General features: G+C 37.3%; 1 protein-coding gene across 1 annotated transcript in view; it reads left to right on the top strand.

Moving 5' to 3' along the window:
* Nucleotides 1–21777, top strand: part of MSH3 (mutS homolog 3) — a gene marked incomplete at its 5' end in the record, with an annotated part of 72632 nt that overhangs the window by 40036 nt on the left and 10819 nt on the right. The window contains 3 exons of the mRNA XM_009578697.1: nucleotides 464–571; nucleotides 4126–4240; nucleotides 7550–7707. Of these exons, the coding sequence (XP_009576992.1) occupies nucleotides 464–571; nucleotides 4126–4240; nucleotides 7550–7707 (381 nt within the window). The remainder of the gene's footprint in view (nucleotides 1–463; nucleotides 572–4125; nucleotides 4241–7549; nucleotides 7708–21777) is intronic.

Here is a 21777-nt window from a genome sequence, read left to right as displayed (position 1 = left end):
TTCTGTTCTAGATACCATATTTTATTGGAATTGTAGACAACGCCTCTGTTCAGCCACTTTTAGTTTATTTTTCTTGACTGTAACCTACGGTTGAAGTGAATTGGCCGTTGGGATTCAGTTGCCACTGTGATAAACAGTGGCATTTTTATAGACCACATTTAGGCAGCAGGGATCAACTGCAGACCCTTTATATGCTATCTAATGAATTTCATTTTGTCTGCTTTTTTGTGCTTAAAAATAATTCACTGTTACAACGGAAGCATGAAGTCCGTCTTGATTAAGATTGGGTCCTCATATTGTAAGTTAATCCACTGCTGGGAGATTTGAATTCAGAGTAATTTAAAGACCATAGGAGCCCTGTGAGAAGCATGCATGGAGTATATTTTGGCAGTGCATTTGTATCTGTATGAAATTATTTTTTTCTCTTTTTTTCCTCCTGTTATTTTTCCCTGTTTTGGCATAGCCATTTTAGTGAGCATTATCACCCTGTGTCTAAAGCGATTGGTCACCTAGCAACTATCGACTGTCTGTTCTCCTTGGCCCAGGTGGCTAAACAAGGAGACTACTGCAGGTAATAAATTTTTAATTTTTATTTAGGATTTTATAGGGAATTATAAGAGAGTATTTTAAAAAAAAAAAATTTTAATATGTGTACTACAATAAAATGGATTATTAAAATTGTTTATAGTAGTTTCAACTTAATCAGATTTTGCAAAGCAACACTTCTGGGCTTAATGCAAATCTGTAAACATTGCAGTTCAAATTTGACATCTTTGTCTATTGTTTGACTTGAGTCTAGTAGATTGTATCTCACATATATATAAATATATGTTGGACTTTGCATGTAAATTTTTTTGTCTTCTGTTTTTTTTTTTTCTCCGCAAGGTCTGAATTTATAATGTCTTTCTAATACCTAAGATTCTAAGGTGTATGAGGTATGTTTCAAAGATGTATTTCAGGTAAATAATAGGTAAATGTTAGTGCCAGCTTCCAGAGCAGTGATGATGCCTCATCTAGGATCATGTGTTAGATCTGATGAGCTGTGCACCTCCCTCTACCCAAGACCCGGACATGGACACTGGGCGCCGTAGCCTGGGACTCTGGTGGTGCCAAGGCTGTCCCCACTGCTCTCTGCAGAGGGGAGACATGAACTCTCAAGTCCTGCTTCCCCAGAGGTTGGTCCAGAGCTGGCTCCTGAGCATGTACACCCTGCAGCTCAGGTCTTTTTCCGCCTCATCAGCCAACATCTCTTGCACCCACACAGAGATAGGCAGTCTCACTGGGGTACCTTCTTCCATACCATGAGGTCTCTGTCCCTAGAGGCACTGGGCACTCACTGAACCATTGCTTCAGCTTGCTGCGTGTTGTCCTAGAGGCCAGCACTTATTGTTTCTGAGGTTTACTGTAGACACGCCTGCAAGGGCTGTTGGTTTCCAGTCCTCAGCCATTCCCTCTGCCAGACAGTCCACATACTCTCTTTTGAAAAGTGCTGTGTGTAACTTTTTAAACGTTGTCATTGTGGGGCTGCACTGCAAGTGCTCGGACAATTAGGAATAACCATATGAATTAGTAACGTTTGAGACCTGTGGAAATACAGCAAATCATGTATTAAATGTATGTGGATGAAGGGAAATCAACTTACATATGCTTCTGCTTTTATACAGCATTAAAGAGAATATTGATCACTTCTGGACTCTTGGGATCTTGTGTACCTCTATCAAAATCTCTTTGAAAGTAATTGCTCACTTATTTCTGTATACTCAGATGAGAAAACAAACTGAAATCTGATTAATTCACTGTGTGGAGTTTAAATAATTCACTGAATTTTAAAGAGTGGCTTAGAGCTTATAAACTGGCAGGAAGGAGACTTCTCAGTGAAACTTCAGCTGCAGAGAAGGTGTCAATAATTAATTTTGGAGGGCTACTGAAGGAAAGATGGGACTTTCATATTAACTAATTTCAGTGTTTTGGAGGAATGTTTTTTGATTAAGTGAAGATTGTTTCATATCACCCTACCTGAGGCATGTAAATGAGTTGTGAAGTCAGGAGCACAGGTGCTCCACACAGTGGTTGGAGAGAGGTAAGCACCTCTTACAGTTTTGAGGCATCTTGGGACCTGTGTGTTGGGAGAGTCATCCTTCATACAGACAATTACAGTATCAGGGTTCTCAGGCAGCAAAGTTAGATACCTAAAAATGGTGGTGTAGGTAGCCCAGAGATCATCATCTGATGTTTGAGTATCCACTCTGCAGACTGTGAATTTTTAAGGAATACTGTTGAAAAGGTGGTGCATGACTAAAGGACGTGATATGCATTCCAGAGCAATTTACCTTTTTTTTTCCTTCCCTTCCCCCCCGCCCCTTACTGCATGACACATGATTGTCTGATTGTGGGAACACAGGGCAGGGAAGACCTTTTGAATGGCTGTGGCTGAGGCCCTACTTCTGCGGGCCTCGCTGTCTGAAACCAGAACAGGCAGTCAGCAAGGCTCATGGCATCCTGAAACCATATCCTGTCTCACAGTTACATGGAAGGAGGCTCGAGCAGTTAAAAAAAGGGAATTATTTCCAAAGACGAGGGCAGAATTATAAAATGGCAAATAGATCATTTAGCTGTCATCTCGCTCTCTTGAATGCAAGGTGGAGAGGTACAGGAGGAAGTGCTTCTAGGTATGTGCTCCTCCCTTTTCAGACCATCACATTACGGCTCCAAACAACTTATCCATCCAACAAATGGAGGGTGAAATTTCCTTTCTTTGTGCCCAAGGCCTAAGACTCTGTCTGTATTGGTTTAATCTCAGCTATACAACTGCTGGAAGTATCTTTATGCTAAAAAAACTACACCATGATCAGCTTGCACCTCTTTCCCCAGTGCTTTGTGTTCCTAATATGCCATTTATTTTACCTCCATTTTCCTTTCAAATTGCATCATCATCCTCCAACCCAAGAAAAGTCACACTCTCAACATCTTGTCTTCCCTCTGAAGTCCACCCAAATTGTTAGTCAATTTCTAGTCAAAAAATTCTGTGGCTTTGTTCCAGTATTCTCTTTTTTCTCAGTTGCTGCCACTTTCCTAAGTTGCTGCTCTTATTTCAGAGTCATTGTACTTCTAATGCAGGAAAATATTGCTGAGACATGAAGCCACATTTACTTTGGTGCTGCACTTCAGTTTACTATGAAAAAGTAAACCTAGGTTGCAGAGAACAAAAAGAAATCATAGTCATAATTCAGTAGAAACATGCTTCTTTTGCATTTTTTGTTTTGTGAAGAACACACAGCTCTTGGAGATGGAGCTTTTCAGATGTGGAGATATGTAACATAGAATTATACATGTTATATTAGTAGACATGTAGAAAAATTTGTAGCTTTGGAAGCATTTGAGACCAAACTTCTTTTTACATGGTTTGGAGATCAGAGGAAAAAAGTAACTAGTATTGATCTGGTTTGCATATTAATTTCTAAAAAGGTACTGTTATTTCAGTGTTTCAACTTAGATACTAAGCTCTTTCTATAGGCAGTTATTGTTTGATGACTCTTGTACATGTTTGGTAGTTGCTGTCAGATTATGAGAGCTGCTGATATTATAGGAGAGTTACAGGTCTGTCATACTGTAGTCTTTGATTTATATTGTTTAATGTGTTATCAGTCATAATATACATAGTTGGACAATTTTCTTTACTGCCCATGCTCCAGTTAGGACTTAATGCAGTAACAGGCTGGACCAGTTCATCAGCAAGATCATTCTGAGAATATGAAATGTATCTGCAAAAGGTGGCACTTTGCAGAAGTTGGTGCAGTGGTGGAAGCAGACTGTCCTCCAGTTTGGGGATGTTGCTATTGCTTGTTCATTTCGTAGCTCTTTAGAATACACAGAAATGACTGAAAACGTTCCCTAGGTAATGAAAAAATGAAGAAAATACTCTAAAATTTCTTTATCCAATCTGCTAATATTTGGTTAAAACTGAATGAAACCAAGGAAGTGTTTAGAAGTATTTGACAGCAATAATTCATTTCTGTCATTTGTATTTTTTCACAAAAATCTGACCCTCCTGCAGACTTTAGTTACAGTAGTTCTAAATAAGCAGTTACAATAAACATTGAAATTAATTTCTCTTCCTTTTTGCAGACCAATTGTGCAAGATAATCGGCGAGAAATAATTATAAAAAATGGGAGGCACCCTGTGATTGATGTACTACTGGGAGAACAGGATCAGTATGTTCCAAATACCACTAACCTTTCAGTAAGTACTGAGATACTGTTTGAGCTTCAAAATCATTCAAGGGAAGGAATCTGGGATATGCTTCTTGGCCAGGAAGTTAAAATAAATAATTTAATCATACAACAGTCTGCGTGGTTGCATTTCAGAGAGATATTGCTAGATGTGATCACATCTGTTCTGTCCTTTTTCTGGTATCTTGCAGCCAGACGCTTTCTTTACAACCTTGTTCAGTCTGAATGGCATAACGAAAAGAAAGGTCATCTCAAAATTAGGAAAATGAAAGTTTTAAATGGCTATTTTTGAAAAGCAAATGAATAATGACAGTTTTTTTAACAATGTCATCAGAAGGAGTTTTCATTTTGTCATAATTTTGTCTAAAATTTGTGGAGTTTTTTAATATACAAAATAGCAACAACTTAAGTTCTGTGTAACATGTTACAAGCTCAGTTTTCCAAATTAAATCTAAGATAGCTTATATTTTTTTTTTTAGGTATTTCTCTACTATGTGTTTTCCTGTCTTTCTGGAAGTACTAATTTCATACAGCTTTTCTTAATCTGACAATGCAGACTTGGAGCTCTGACTCTTCACTAAGTAGTATCAAGTACATGCTGTGTAGACTGCACATTAGTTGTAAGAAGCCTTTCATATTAACATATGATAAAGATCCCCCATGTGTATCTTGCAGGCTGTATGTTACCCATAAGTCTCCCTCTGGCTGTTGTTTTCTGCAATAGAGATTGATGTTGAGAAGTAGTAAGCCTATTACTTGCTTGGTATTGTTGTCAAGAGGTCAAAGGAAGTGGGGAGCTACTTCATAACATTTCCTATGCAATGTTACCTAAATTGTATGACCTAAATTACCTAAAATTGCTATAAATACGCAATTACCATAGGTGGGAAACATTGCCGTATTTTATTTCGCATACCTGTTTCTGAGCATATTTTAGTTTGTTTCCTTCTTCTTTTTTTCCTGAAAAACTAAAATCTGTCTTTTAAATTACATGTCCTCTTGACATTTTTTTGCTAAACATTTACCTGCCTATATCTTTTTTTGAAATACTGCATTTCTGTTTGTATTGAATGTAAAAAATACGCTTGCAACTTAACACTGAATACGTAACTGCCTTTTCATATGGTAAATATAGAAAAGGTATGAAACGGATGTCGATGTGGAGCATTGCTGTGATAAACACCATTCAAATTTGTATGTATTTCTCTGGAAATATTTTTAAATGCTGTTCTATACTGAACGATGATACAGATATTGTGTAATACTTCAGGGAATGTTTTCAAAATTATTTGTGAACTCCGAACAAGCAACAGATGGCATTTACAATTCAGCATTTCATTCAGTAATCATCATGCACTTTTCCCTGTTAGTCCCATTCTTATGTTAGCTTTCTAAATACTGAATATTACAAAATCAAGTGATCATGGTAGAATCACTTTTGGCTCTACTGTTGGTTTGGGTTCTCTCTTTTTTGAGAGAGCTGGGTGGGAACCCAGTTTGTTAAAATGCCTCTGGTTTTTCAGCAGGAAATGTATCTCCAGTCATGTTTTCAGCTGAAATGTTGTCAAACATCTAACTTTAGGAGAAGCTTTCCTGTAGTGCCCTGAAATAAACATCTTATTCTTCTGTTCCCCCTCTCCTCCCCAAATATTCATGGATTTTTTTAGTACTTTTAAGTTCAGCCATAAATTCCAATTAGGTGTTATGGTTGTATGCAGTTGTAAGGGCAGATGGGTTCTCTGGTCTGATGTTACAGCATATGTTCCTTCTGAAAGCTGGCTTTGCAAATCAGCCACCAGTCTCACATGGTTGGAGTGACCCTGGCGGGATACCAAACACATGCAAGAAATCTGTGGATTTTAACAGATTAACTCATTCTGGTTTTAAGTATCTCTAAATTCTGTTGTGTTGAGCCAAATAGTGGCCCTGGTGAAATTTTAGTAGCAGTATTGAAACTATATCTTGGAGACTAGAATGTTACGAATTTTGTTCCCGTATAGTCATATGCATTTTATTACATCCATCCTTTATTCCTGATAATGGCATTTTCTGGGGTTTGACTTTATTGCGACTTCCTTATGGATGGGTTTTCTTAGCAAAAGCTAAACAGCTTTTTACATATAATAAATACCGGTTGCATGTATCTTCTGTATGATCTTATAAAAGTGACAGTCCTATATGAATTTTACTTTCTTCCCTATTAACAGAATCAAAGTGCGATCAAAAAATGAATCTGTAAAGATCGTGAGGTGGAGATTTATTCTGTGGAGATTTTTCTTTTTTTTTTTTTTTTTTTGGTCACAGTGCCTGATCAATTCCAAGTTTCCTAAGTAGGATGGCTAATGTTCATCATGCACAGCTTGTCCTTTCTTGCATGTCCCTCCCATGGGCAATGGAATATGCTGACTTTTGGTTAGTTCATTGATTGCTGGATTTCATTGTATGTATCCAGTAGAAAGGAAAAGTCTAGTTGTCTGAAGTCCTTGCATAATTTCCTAGTCCTGATTCAGGCTATGAGAAAGCTTTATAGATTCATTGATGAGTTTTAATTTGTATTAGCAATTGTCTTGCACCAGAGGAAGACAGTTTTATTCTGGAGCCCTAGACATGTAGCAGTACTATAGAGAACTGAGACAAGCTCTTGCTCGTGATTTCATTTTCCATAGGATTTCACTGGTTAGATTCACTGATCAATCAGAGATTAGATGCAGTATACTCACTATCTGTGTTGCAGTCAAGTATTGCCAAACTCGGCAATGTCTTCATTTCTTGTTGTAGCCAGTCTGTTTGAATGTCTGTATGTTGTACCAAGGCAGACAATTATGAATGGGTGTAAAATCTAGGTCAGGTCTTTGTCTGCCAGATCTTGTCCCCATGTGGCAATGAGAACTCTAACGGGAGAGGAATCAAGATCACAACCAAATTAGGACAGCTATGCTAAAAGCTGATTAATTTCTCTCTTTCTCCAAAGAAAATTGCACAGAAAGTTCTTGGAGTGCTTTCTTGGCTCCTTGGTGGAGAAAGGGAAGGTTTGTCCTCACTCTGTTCATTTTGCTCAAGAGTAATGAAGGCTGATTGTAATGCTTCTTTCTCACCAGTCTGGAGAGGTCTTAGGAAAATTTATCCATCTGAGACTTCATAATATCTTGAAAAGTGAATGTGATGAAATCCAAGAATGAAGGAAGCTGTTCACCTAGAAACAGAACGTTTAATCCTGAGGACTTGTCCTTTATCCCTCTAAGCACATATGCACACCAGACTTTCTTATAAAAGCACCATGTGCAGGACAATGTATTTGACCACTGTTCTGTGTTTCCAGGGAGATGGTGAAAGGGTCATGATAATAACTGGACCCAACATGGGAGGAAAGAGCTCCTACATAAAGCAAGTTGCATTGATCACAGTCATGGCACAGATTGGTTCTTATGTTCCCGCAGAGGAGTCGACAATTGGTATTGTGGATGGTATTTTTACCAGGTAATCTTTCAAAACTTGCTGTACGTTTATGAAAACATTATCATGGCAGCGGGTGTGAGTGTATATCAAAGTATAATTTCATTTTTCATTTAGAGAAGTTTAGAATTTATACTTTAAGTTTCCTTTTTCATTTTAAATATATGCATTGGTTCTTAGGTTTTGATTCTGATTTTCTGGTAAGCTATAGTACTTGTTTTGGAATCTTTGAATGTTTAAAGGATAAGAATGTTAATGTATGTGTCTTAAGATCCAGATATGTAACTTCATCTGCCTGAATCGACTTCTCAGCCAAATTTATTCTGCTGGGTGATAGCCAAATGATGTTCCCCTTAAAATGAGTGCTGTCACCTCTAAAAATCATGTCACAGTTTCTGCTGTGTAGCGCAGTTGTACGTAGTCACAATATTTGAGACTGAGAATTTGGGGCTGCTTGTATTCTATGCTTACTATCTTTCCTGTACTATCAGTCTTGAACACACTTTATCTGATCTCTTTTAAAGAATGAATAATGACAGTTTATTTCACTCAGTCTCATTTTTAAGATAGTGCTGAGTAATTTTTAAAGATTATCAGTACAGTCAAAACTTCTGCATTTTATAATCCAATATTACTGAGGATTATCCAGCTGGTTTTTTTTACCCTTTTTCTTTAATCTGTTTTTTCATCGGCAGAAGTTCTGTGTTACTGATGGTATTTGAAATGGATAAATATGTATGGTTATAAGCTTCACGACAATCATGTATCTGTGGTAGAATTATCTTTCCTGAAATTCTAGTTCTGTGATGGCAGTGTGCACTTCAGAGTTAACTTTTAACAGAGAATCTGAAATACTACTCATCTTGGGTTGCTTTGTCATGTAAAGGTGTTGTGTTCTTATGCCTCATTGTGTCATGACAAAAATGAATGAAATCGCGCTTTGATGCACTTGGATGCTAAGCAGTTGAACAAATTAGAAAACAATTTGTATTATCTTTCCAAAATTCATTTGAGCTGAAAATTCAAAATGGTTAACTTCTTCCCCTACCCTGTGTTGGAAGTAGTTGACTGGTTGATTGGATGAGCATTTCTCGAGGGGACAAGATCTGATTTACTTTACAGAAAAAACATTACAACATTACTAACAATTTGAAGATTATTTTTGTCTTCCTCTGTGTTTTGTAGGTGAATTTAGAGTACTTTACTTGTGTTCACACTGACTTAATTTCTAACCATATGCATGTAAGTCTGCTACTCTTAAGCTTAGTATCGCCTTTCCTCTACTTTTATTTGACTGTTATTGCACAGGATTATTTCTGCAGAAAAATTAAGAAATGTGGCACAGTCACTGGGAGTGCCATTTTGTTTTGTGCCCACTAGAAAGTGAATAAATTGGTTTTTGTCCTCTACAGTGTGAAAACCTTAAAATGAATATATCTGAGTTCCACCTGTTTCCCAGTGTATTTCTGATTCCACTTAGCTCTCCGCTACATTATAGGTATTTTTCACATCTGTTCTGGTAAGATAGTGTGGTTGAAGGTAAAACTTATGCTTTTAGATTTCAAACCAAGGAGACCTAGAATGTGTTACTTGCTGGCTGTGAGGTTTCAGACCATTTAATTTGGAACCCAGTCAGATTCTAACACAGGGGATTGATCTTTTTTCCCTGTCTAAATTAGCTTTGGAAGCTCAGCTGGATATGCCATTCTTCGTTTAATGTGAAATGTGTCAAACAGCAGATAAAGATACTAAAGAATTACTTAAATTCTTGTCATTGCATTGGCAATTAAGAGTAAACTAATTGGCTCAATATTAATCAAGAAAAAATTGAAGATATGTTATTGAGATAGAAATAGTCATGCATTAGTTAAAACATTATCAGGAAGCAAAAAAGCTGAGTTTATGTATTTCATTCCTTCAGAAATCCATGACGGTCACTTCAATTTGTAAAAGATTATCAGTGGAACTGCTTGGCTGTGCATCTGTTTAAACTTCTGTCTTCTGTATAGTGTCATTTGAGGGAATTGATTGTACTGTTGGGACAAGCATTAGCCATTTGTCATATACTTACAGGATATTAGACCTTGACCCAGTTGTAGCTTTTCTTCCAGTACATATGTTTAGGAGAATACTTGCATCATGATTTTGCTTCAGCCTGTATAGTATGGGGGCTTTCCTTGCTCTACATATCCAGGTAATGACATCTGTGCTTCCCAAGTAGGTGAGTTGTCAGTGCTCTTTTCTGTCCCGCTGTATTTGATTGTCAGTAGCCACGAAGTGGTCTTTAGTGCCCAGTCTGGTCTTTGCCTAACTCCTGCTTCATTTTACACCTTCTCCAAATCATGAACTTCACCCTCTGCAACGAGAAAAGGAGTAACTTACTAGATTCTGCAACACAGAGGCTCAAGGTATAGAGAGGCTTACAGGAAGTAGGCACCTCTATTTTGGTTCATTTGGTTTTTGGGGGTTGTTTTTTGTTTTGTTTTGTTTTTCAGGGTCCTGGGAAAGGTCTTAAAGTATGTAAGTCTGTCAGGCCAGGTTAATGTGTTGTTACATTCCGTGTATTTGTTAGCCCTAGGAAGTTATCCTTGTGATAGTTTTTAATGCCTGGTTGGAGGAGAGAAACAATTAATTCAGCTGCCACGTGGTATGTCCTACATTGTTTCTTTAATGCTCTGTCTGGCTGAACATACATGTCTAAAGCCTCAGCTTTTGCCAAGAACTCTCCTCTGGTAGGGAATGAGCTTGAAGAGATCAGAGATTTTCTCTTAACTCGCCCCCAATTTTGCATTTTTGTTTTGTTTTTTCCCTCTGTGTTTTTGTTTTAGGGGGTTGTTTTTGTTTGTGGGCTGTTGTTTGGTTTTTGTTTTTTTTTTTTAATAGAATACAGCTATGCAGACCACCTTTCTGCACTGCCACCCCATGCATGGGAAGATATCAGTTTCCAAGTTATTTTCATTACTGCCATGGTGTGTTGTTTTCTAGATGCTGCTATTAGCATAGCACCCCTGCTGCTATTAGCATAGCGTAGTACAGGCTGACTCTGAGAAGTTCTGTGCATCAGGAGCACCAACAGTTCTGCTGCTTGCTACATTTTTTTGAATATTGGTGCTTTATACTGCAGTCACTTTTTTGTTTGTAGACTGCATCTTCAAAGTGTGAATTTATATAGGTTTAAGAGATTAACATTTGTCTAGGATTTGTATCCTGTGTTCTAAGTAGGGTTTCCATGGAAATTGGAAGGTTGCTACTATGGTTATTCCTTTGGATATATTTAGTATTTATGTATTACAGCTTCTTTAAATTGACTTTAAATACGGCATTATATTAAACATTTTTAAAGATGCAAAAGGAATTGTCTTGCTTACAGCTACAGTGAAAATAGGAATGATTCATCTTCATTACTGGGTGTATAGACACAATGCAGTGCTAAGGCTAGTCCAAACATTTCAGAATAGTGTTGATAATTTCATCCTAAAGAGGGGAAAAGGGAGAGAATCTTCGACTGCATAATGTCCCTAAGCCCAGATGATATGCTGTTACAAGTCTGTAAATTGAAAACTTGGAGGGGGGCAAGAGTCATCTCCTACGGTACCCTGCTTGTGTTGTTCACTTCTTAAGGAAGCCTCTGAGTCCTCCTATGGACTCTCCCAAATCTCACCATTTCTTATGTGTAAAAACAACCTTGCTATTTCCATTGCTATGCTTTGTTCCTAATCCTGGGAAGGGGGTGCTAGGGGTTGTGAAATAAGTAAAAAGTTTGCTTTGTTGTTAGGTGGCTCCAGCTTTATGACATCAGACTAAAAAGACACTAAATCATTCTCCATATTTCTGTATTTTTATTTAAAGCTATTTTTAGAATAGATTTCTGTATTGTATTATTAAAGTGTTTGTATAAATTTCTCACTTGAAATTCCATACTTACGTTGACTCATGAAAAAAATAATGGATGTGTAAATCATTTTTGTACAAAAAAGTTACTACTTTTCAGACTGTATTTTTTAAGGGATAGCTATGTAATATGGGGGGAGTACACAATATTTTTGCTGGTTGATATTTTCTTCTTTTTTTTTTTTCCCCTTCTCCAATAAGGGATAACATTTTCATGCAACCTTTGCTTAACTTAATCAGTGCCATTATAGTTAAGAATTTTAGAAGAGTTTTGGAAAGGTCAGTGCCCAATATATATTGACTTTTAATGGGATTTGAGTATTTAATTCTCTGATATTTGAAAATTCCCATCCAAGTTTCTCCTTGCAGTAAATGGGTTCAATTTTTGCTTTAAATTAACCTTCAATTTGTGTTAGTTTTTCTAATATAGTTATTCAGACACTGAAATTAATATGTTTCTCTGTGTGTTTGTGTAGAAAGACAAAGCAAATGTGGACACGCACATATGAGAACTAATGAAAGAAATTCTGTTGACCTAATCTTCTGTTCAGAAGAGGTGATGTTTAGTTGCTGAAGAAAGCTGACCTTTTAAGAGGTCCCACTTACAATCAATTATTGATATAATTTCTTACAGCTAGAAGACTTCAGCCTACTCCTGTAGGTCACCAGTAGCTCTTCATGAGGGTCAATTTTCAAAATTGAGAGAGAAAGGGAATGTTACAACAATTTGAATGTAAAATGTGTTCAAATAAACAGGCTAATTAATAGTTCAAATTACCAAATGCCTTGTATTCAAGATTTTAAGAATCAATTTACTGAAATCACAAGCTACTGTAGAATACTGTAAAGAATACTGTAAAGATCAACTCCTACTCTAGGTGATGGTAAAGGGACAAAGAAGAATTTCCTTCCTAGAGCACTTACCTGCCTGGCTTTCTTGTGTTGAAATAAAAGCTGTTTCACTTATTTCAGTGATCAGATATAAATATGCACAGTCACACTATGGTGACGTACATCTTCCAGTGAGATTTTACACCATCAGCCAAATTGGGTATACTATTAAAGGTCCAGCTTCAGTTGTCTGAACTAATACGTTGCACTGTGCTTCAGTTGCATTTGAAAACTGCCTCTTGTAGGTTATTGCCGCATGTTTAAAGGTTAAAGGAATAAATAGAAGCATCAGTAAGATGCATGTAGATTATCCTCTCATGCACTTTGTCTCTCTCAAAAGACTTATCTTGTTGTTTACTGGTTTTCAGCATGTCTTTAATCTTCATGATGGCAAAGAAATAGAGTTTGAATTGTCTAAGAAGGTATATTAAGAAAACAGAGGAATGGAAGAGGTTGGCAGTACAGGTTAACAGGTGGTAGTGGTAGGTTGCCTAGGTAAGCAGCAGTTAATTCTTTCGCTTTGTGTAAGACATGCAGTTGCCTGCACGTCAAGACAATTGTCTTGGTATAGGCTCTGTGCATCACATGATCTGTATTTAGGTGTACAGAACTTTGTCCTTCATTTTATCCTTGTAACAGATTATTTAAATGTACTTTTAACATGGAGGGCACTCCTTATTGCTAAGTCTATAGTTAGGAGATACTCACTTAGTTCAAATTCCACTGTATATCTTAAAATGTTTTGAAAACAGATGGTGGTTACTCACCTCAGCTAGGGAGGGACAGTTTTGTTCTTCTAGTTTGTATTACATGTCTATATGGTCTTTCAGGTAGATGTGGCCACAAGTGGAATCCTGAATCTATCTATTCTAGGGTTTAAGTTACATAGCTATTTTGGTGTTTTCTTGTCTGTCTGTCTTCCTTGTATAATGATTTGAACACGTGCAATAGTTGCTCATTCACTCATAAAACTAGAATGCAAAGATCTTCAGGCAGCTGATTTTTATGTGTGTGTTTTGGCATGGCAACGTTGCACAGCCATATAAATTAAGCCCTCTGGCTTTAAGCTGTTGCCATCATACAGTGACCTGATGCTTCTGATTGATTCAGCAGAAGCTGTGTCCTGCTGAGGTACTTGCATGTGTCCCTGACTTGCATGCGGTCTACTTGCGTTCCCAGATGTGGAAACCAAGAGAGAGCATCAGGTTCAGGCTGTGCTTCCTGAAGGTGTCTTTGAAGGCAGTCTTCAAACCCCGGTGCAGCGGCCTACCTCATTGACCTTCGTACACAGGAAACTGCTCTCAGCTTTTGTGATCTTTGGGCCTATAAGGAGAGGCAGGAGGCAGAGGAAAGGAAAGGATGTTTTCTACATTGGTCGGGAACTACCAGCCTCATCCAACACTGAAATAATGAGGGAGTTTCATTCCCCTCACCACTAGTTGGGACTTAGTTGGGTCATTTTATTTCAAGTCCAGCACAATCCAGTTCCAGCCAAGTACCTTGCCAAGGAGTGGCGATTCCGAGTTGATCAATGGGTAACAGGAAGGAATTTTGATTGCTACAAGGGACAACAGTGCTACTGTGAGAGACTTGCCAGCTGAAGATCACCTCCTGCTATTGAAAATTGCATTTCATGATGTAAGCATCCCATGTAAGCATCAGCTATGTCCTCACGGCTGTTGCATATGGTGACACAGTTCAGGGGACTCTACTCATGCCCTTACCTGCTCGATCTTTCTAGAGTCTAGCATAACATCTCTGAACGGGCTGTATCTATCCTTGAAGAGACATCCCAGCTGCATGCATTACTCAGTTTGCGTAAGAGTGTCAGTGAGCAAGGTACCACCAATCGGTCCCAGGCCAGCACATCACTCCAGCCTGGCTTTTTTATCCCAGTTGAGCCTGCTTGCTTGTGACAGAGTGGCACTCAATCTTAGAGACACCCTAGTAGTGCCCACCAGATAATCCTTCTTTCTCTTCTAAGAAACAGAATAGGTGCAAGGAAAGCACAAGCTCCTTCTGTCTTTTCAGTTCTTTGGACAAAGTGGCCATGCATGTTTTCAACCCTTTGCACAAGTCAGCCAGTCAACTTATATTATGCATTCCAGTTTAAAGAAGAAATGGCATTATTTATACATATGCCTGGCTTAACATGGTGACATTGATGAGATTAAGTCTCTTTTTGTCAGTAGGAAGCTACTTTAAAGGCCGAGACATTTCATCACTGAGTCCCTCTAAGTGGGTAACTCAATGCATCATGCTGTTCTGGCAGCTGGTGGCTGTACTTCATAGCTGCCTGTCAACACTTGCTCTGCCACGGCTCAAGTACTTCTACTGATCCTGAAATCCACAAAGCTGAGATGTGGGCCATTCCACGTAAATCTGTGAGCATTGCACACTCGCATGGGCGAGAGCTTGATGTTAGATCTAAAAAAGCAGTATTTGAGTGCCTGCTTGACTGATGTGACTGGCACTCCTCATTTCCATCATCCTGTGAGCAGAAAGACCTGTGTCAGTCACGTGCAATTGGATCCACAAAGATGGAAGAGGAAAGGGCATTTACATATCCCGAAGTGATGTTTCTTACATGAGGTACTACAGCCATCATGGATCCTTTCACCCATATTATTTCTCAGCCTTGGTAGCTGGCACCTAAAAGAGAATTTACTGGCCAGAAAATAAGGGAAAGTTTGTAGCTGCACCTCTGTAGGCTCATGCAAGAATGCAGAATGCATGGAGCCCTTGGCTTGTTCACATAACCCTGCAAGGACTGCAAGTAACTCTGCTTCTGCAGGGTGTGTGTGAGAGGTCTTTTCCCATTGGTGTACACTACTTTTTTTTGTTTTTTTGTTTCCCTTGTGCCAGAAAGATCTCATGTATTGTCATGGCATGATCGTCAGCTGAAGAGCACAAACATGAGATGCAGAGGACTCAGGAGAACGTAGATAATATGTTCTTTCTGTCAGGTCCTCTTACTGTGCGCAGCAGAGCATAACTATCCCTCTGCCAAGGTGAAAAAACAAACTGGAGTCAGCTTCTGACTGACATATTGCTCTCCCAAGTAGGAGAAGTACAAGTTTATTCCACGTATATTACAAAGGCAGAACTGTGACTAGGTGTAGCAAATTCTTACATTTGATACAATGGATCTTTAGGAACAACTGAAGTTGTTTTAAGGTCCCTAATGCTTACCTTGTTTTGGCATGGTCTGGAAGATAAGAGATGATAATCTGGAAAGAAATGCTGCTAAAGCTTAGAGGACCATGTAGGGATGAAGGATTTCTTCAAAGTAAACTAAAAAAACCCGAGAAAACTCAGCCCTTATTAATCCATGTTTCTTTAAAGGCTGTGCATCAAACATGCCATAATGCATTCTTCTGTATGTTTTATTCACAATGTTGGTTTGTTTGATCTCTAAATGGTGGAGTTGACTTTCAAAAAGGTCGGGTCTTACAATAGATGTATTTTGGATGTTACTTCCCTAAATACTTTAACAGTTATTTAATTCTGACAACTTGACAAACTCATATTACTGTTTTGTCTAGAGTGTGTGGAGCTGAAAGAAAGTAGTAGACAAACCTCACTATTTTCTCTCTTGACAAACGTTTTTTTTTTAACTGGATAAAATGTACATATTTACGGCATCATTACAAATTTTAGTACAATTAAAAATCATGATGGAAAGCAAATACTGTGTTAACACCTGCAAACATTTGGGCAATCAGTTTTGGATGTTTGCATTTATTTTTTCTTTGCTTCATTGGAATGTCACCATCATAAAAATTTGAAAGATATTTAAAATTGCGTTATTTACTTTAATAGATTAAAATATTCCAAGGCTTGTTAAGAGTACATTTTATAAGAAATCTTGAGAAAATCAAAAGCACAGGATGGAGTGGTATGTGAAGCAGAAAAAAGAGAATGTTTCTATTGGAATGGAAATTGAGTGGAAGATGTTTTCCAGGTGCTTTTCACAATAAATTGAAATTTGAGGTGAATCACTTAAGAATAAAAACAAAATAGTGCTCGTAAATATTAATGGCAATAAATGTTCCATTGATTTAACTGCTGGTGGCAAAAAACTTCCCAGCTTTTTGTAACGAGGCAAATAACGTTGCACTTAATTTCATTCCGGTTTTACCAGTTGATCAGTAGAAGGGAGCTGCACAGGAGCAGGACGGGGGAAATTTTTGTAGGTAAAGTAATACATAAGTAACAAGCTCTATTATTCTAGAGCTTCACTGCAGAAATGGTGCTATTTGCACAGCAATAGGCAAACTACGGTTGAAAAAGAAAGCAGTTTATGACCAGAATGCAGCTTGTTATATTCTTTGATATTCATTGCTCAGTTCACAGATGACTTGTATTTGCAAGAGACCGCCCAGGAACTCACTTGCTTGAAAATGGTTTATAAACATTCTTCATTAGAAGTCTCTTCCTACATAGTGATTTCACGAAACACGATAAAGAAATGGGCATCCTCCATCCAAAGCTACTCTGTGTACTTAACCTTGATTGCTGAAGGGGCAGCATGCTGATGAGGTTTTAAAATGGTTACTAGGGTGCAGGAAAGACTTGGGGAGTTTTTATGTCTTAAATGGGCCTGTCCCATCCTATTGTTACTCCTTTATTCTCTGAGTGGAGTATGATGGTATTGCTTTTTACCCCTTGAGGGGGTCTACATTGATTTTGTTTTATAATAAATCTTAAACAAAATATACTATACTTGGAATTATACACGAGAGATTACATAATCATTACTTTTTTCTTTCTTCCTTTCTTTTTTTTTTTTTAATCTGAAAAATCTTTCCCTGAAGTTACTGCATCATTACCATTTCAGTATTTCTGTGTCTTTAGGAATTCTTGCGCTGGCCACAACCTCCAAAATCAGTCAGATCATTGAGCTGGACTGGCATAGGTTTTGTGCATTCACATATTTAGCAATAATAAGTTGTTGTCCTTTATGACAAATTCTTCAGTATTTTGCCAGAATAGCATATAGCCTCTCATTTTTATATCACATGCGCACTTTGTTCTTTTTAACTCAAAAAACCAGTTACCAAACTAAAAAATTCCTTGCTTCCAGTTATTGCTTTATTAAGCTTTATTGATTTCTTTGAGGCTTACAGGTTAGGATTATGAAGATTAGTCTTCCTGTCTGTCCTAGAAATATCAATTAAATCATAAAACCTGTCATGAAGATTCAGCTAGTCAGCTTCTTGATACCTTTATCGTAAAAATCTAGGCTATGAAATTCTAGTCTTGAGGTGACAGCAGTGTTTGGCAGGGCAGTCTGCAGGCATCCTGTCTAATACAGAAATCACCCGGAGATTGAGTGCTGAGTAAAAACTGTGCTGTGGAGGTGTTTATCTCAGCAGAGCAACTTGTCTGTATGTTACCTGGTTTGGGCCAAAACTTTGGTTGATGCCTTGTTGGATTTTTTTTTTGTTTGGTTTGGGTTTTTTTGGTTTTTTTAGTTTTTTAAATCTGAAAATAAATGTTTAAATTTAAGTCATTCAGATTTTCCTTTGAACAAAAATTAGATTCTCTCAATTTGCCTGTGCAGTAAGTAATTTGCTGAAAGATAAGAGTCAGAAAATTTAAAAGCAGAGGTACTTTTTCACATCTTTGTTTATTCTATATGTATGCAGTAATGCTTACTGGTTTTGGCATACACATTAATTTATGTACTGTGCAGAAAGTAGGGAACCTTTCATACAAAGCAATCCCAAATGACTGGCAAGTCCACAAGAGAATTTTATATACTGATATGCTAAACAAGTATTGTTTGTATTGCTCTGGAAAGCAAAAATGACAGTCAGACAAACAGAACTTGTTAGTTGTCAAGAACTCAAAAGTAATTTTCAGAAATGTTACTTCTTTATGGCAGAGTAATTTTTTCGTTTTGTTTTTGCTTAATTGTATTTGTGTTTATTGCCAGAGTAACAAAAATTACTTAAGCCTTTCATTTGTGCTTACAGTCATACAATTACACCTCTAGGTAAATTATTCCCAGTTTTCAGGGGAAAAAAAGGGTGGTGTATTAAATTCATTGCACCTATTTTCTGTCATGTGGAGATGTTCTTTTTGAAAAAGAGAATAGAAGTTGTAGTTAGTGTTGTTAAATTGAGAATTATTTTGTTTTGTTTTTCTAGAAAAGTTATATCTTGCACATATCACAATACATTTGAACTGTAACTATATCTAACAGTGTTCTGTAGCTGTGTAGAAATAAAGCTGTGCTATGCATATATTTGTAGATAATTTAGCTTCATGTCTGTTCATTTCATAGTAACATGCATCTGCAGTGTTAGATTTATATGTCATATACATGTAATATAATATTTAACAAAACAGTCTTTGGTTTACATACATGGCATTTGATAAAAATCTGCAAATACAAACAACTATTGTGTTTGTAGGGGTTTAAGACAGACTTGAAAATTCATTTAAGTCAATAAAAGACAGTTATTTATATCTACAGTGAGATTTATAAAACAATTTTGTCTGCATATTGCAGTATTCCTGAAAGGGATTGAAAGGCTTTCCCTATAATAGTATATAGGGGGAGGAGGGAGAAAGAAAACTTGCCTGTAAAGCTGACCAGCTCTCTTACAGTAAATTTGAAACTCTTGCATTGAATTGTGGTATTTACCTTTCTAAAACTCTTCCATGCTACGATTTAACCTAGTCACAATTTGAATTGGATTTTCTGTAGCGTCCACAGGTTTAAAGGGGAAAAGTTCACTTGCGCTGAATGCTTCAGCTATTGTGCCTAGTCTGTTGCTATAGTTTCTGCTTTTTAATCCCCCCTTGGCCTCAATCCTTCAGCTACGTATGCACATTAACTTAATTACCTTGAGTTCTCTCGCTGGAATCCAGAAGTAGGAAGTGTAAACCTGTGCATATTTTAGGGTTGTGTTTTTCTTTGTCTTCATTTTTTCAGCTTCTTCAGGCTAATATTGATGGCTCGCAAATAAACACCCTAATTTGAATATCTATGCTTATAACTTGCCCTTCAGCAAAATGATTGTACTCTTAATTTATTCTTTCTCTTGACCATCAGTAACATTTATTCTGTGTTAATGGTTTCCTGTACAGAAATCAGGGTAAAAGCAAAAGTAGAGGTTTTGAATCTTCAATTGCTTAATGGAGCCTTCATAAACTTCTCCATCTAGTATTGGCCTTCTGGTATGCACTGCCTGTGCTGGCAGATCTCTGGGTCAGAAGGAGAAGCTGCAAGTCTGGTAGCTCTGTACAGGAACAAATCATAGCTTTCTCACTGAGGGCAAAAAAAGAAATGCTTAGTTCTGTGTTTGAGTAAATGTAAAAGCTGATGGACCTGTGGAAAGCAATCCATTGATACATTAGGTATAAAATCCTTTGCATGTTTGAATGTGGAATTTAAGCTATTGCGATTATGTCCTTGTTCTGCTACCGGACACCCTGCTCCTCCAAGGGCTTGGCCCTCACACCCTGACAGGCAGCTGCTGTAGGGTTGTGAGTAACGTGGGTGGAGAAAGTGGAACTTAGACTCGAGCAAGTCCAGTTTTAAAATACAATGGAAAATTCTAGAATTAACCAGAAATCTGCTGGATTATTTTAACTGTGAGTGATGTATTTGCCCTAGGTGACAAGTATTTTTAAGGGGTTCTCATATTATTGAGGGTATCATTGCTGAATTTCAGAAAAGGACTTTCTCAGGTGTTCTTCACTAGGTAATGTAACATAAGCTTTTGGAAGAACAACTGAATTTCTCTTGCCTTATAAAGCATTAGGAATGAGAGGATATTGGTAACTTCTTGTCACTCAGTTACTGTATTGACTAGACCGGCATTTTTTTTTCTGACCTCAGTCCTACCTGTTCTGTGTCAGTCAAGGTGAAGCTTTTAAAATATTGAATGTTCACTGCAAACCATGGATGTTTTTCTTTCCTCTGGCTTTCAGCAAAAAAATCAATGCAGTTCACATCTTGAAAGCTAATCCTGTTAGATACATTTCTTTTAATATACTGGGGTGCTCGTGCGTGCAGCATGCCTCTGTTGGCCAGGTCTATAAGGTAATGAGGGTTTAAGTGATTACTTGTTCTGGCTATTTCAATTACCTAGTGATATGGAAAAGGAAAAAAAAAAGGTAAAAAATTATATGAAACTCAGTATTAAAATCACTTTGGACTTGCTTTTCTTTCTAGGATAATGCAAAGTGTGTATCCCTAGTAGTCTTAGGTTTTACTAGTTTCATTACTTTCTTAGTGACTGAGAATATCATATGTCTACAGTAATTTACAAAACAAAAATGTATTTTACATTAAATGTGTAATGCATTCTGTCAGGCTTTTCAACAACTGTTCTTCTAAATTGGGTAATATACCATCGGCATTTCTTCATTTAAAATTTGCAAATAAGCAGTTGTAGAAATGGCTGAGCACATGTGGGTGCATGTTGACTGTAAATAGGTTAGTATCATGAGCATCATCTTATTTCCTGTCATGGTCATCCATGTAACTTTGCACACATTTACTTCTTATAAGTTGTCCCTAAATAATGCAAAATAATAACTATTCTCGTAACAATGCTTTCTGTCATACTTAGGATAAGAGTTATTTTTTTAAATTCTGTAATTGCAATTTCAGTAAATTATTTTTTTTATTGTCAGTTTTTGGTTTGCATCAGTAAGAGCTTGATGGAAATAAAGTAAATGATTTACCAATACTCCGGGAGGGAGTATGAAGCATTAGTTTCTTGCCAGTGAACTGTTATAAATTTGCAGATGCTATCTTCTAAAGAATTACTTGATAAATTTTCATTGTATGTGGAAAGTAGCCAGAAGTTACAATATCCAAGCTGGGCTACTTTTATACTAACCACTGTGAAATTCTCATTAGCAGTCTGAGTGTTTCTAAAATATGCAGGGTTTCAATTCACTTTTGTGGGCAAAACTGAATGATGGTTCTGGTTAAAGGTGTTGGGATTCTTGGGACTGCAGTAGGAGAGGATGTACAGTAGTGAGCCTGCCAATCCTCCATTTAGGATGCCTGTTTTCATTTTCTTGGCAGACCAATTTGCAAACTACTTCTAATTTTTAACCCGTGAAGTCTCAATAAGTGTTGTTTGCCAGGTGCCTAATAGAAAGTCAATAACCCGGTTCAATGGGAGAAGATTTACCTAGGTGTTTGAATGAAATTGCACTTGTGTTCTTCCATTCATGTCAGGATCAATATCAAGTTTTTCTTCTTCTTCTCATAAACATCATCTTCAGTTAATACTCACACTTCTGCAACCATTTATTTTCTGCAGAGACCACATGAAACTT

Source organism: Fulmarus glacialis, unplaced genomic scaffold, assembly GCF_000690835.1.
Source record: "Fulmarus glacialis isolate BGI_N327 unplaced genomic scaffold, ASM69083v1 scaffold5745, whole genome shotgun sequence".
NCBI classification, from domain to species: Eukaryota; Metazoa; Chordata; class Aves; order Procellariiformes; family Procellariidae; genus Fulmarus; species Fulmarus glacialis.
Note: the sequence above shows the minus strand (reverse complement) of the source record. Positions and strands in the feature narration are given on the sequence as shown.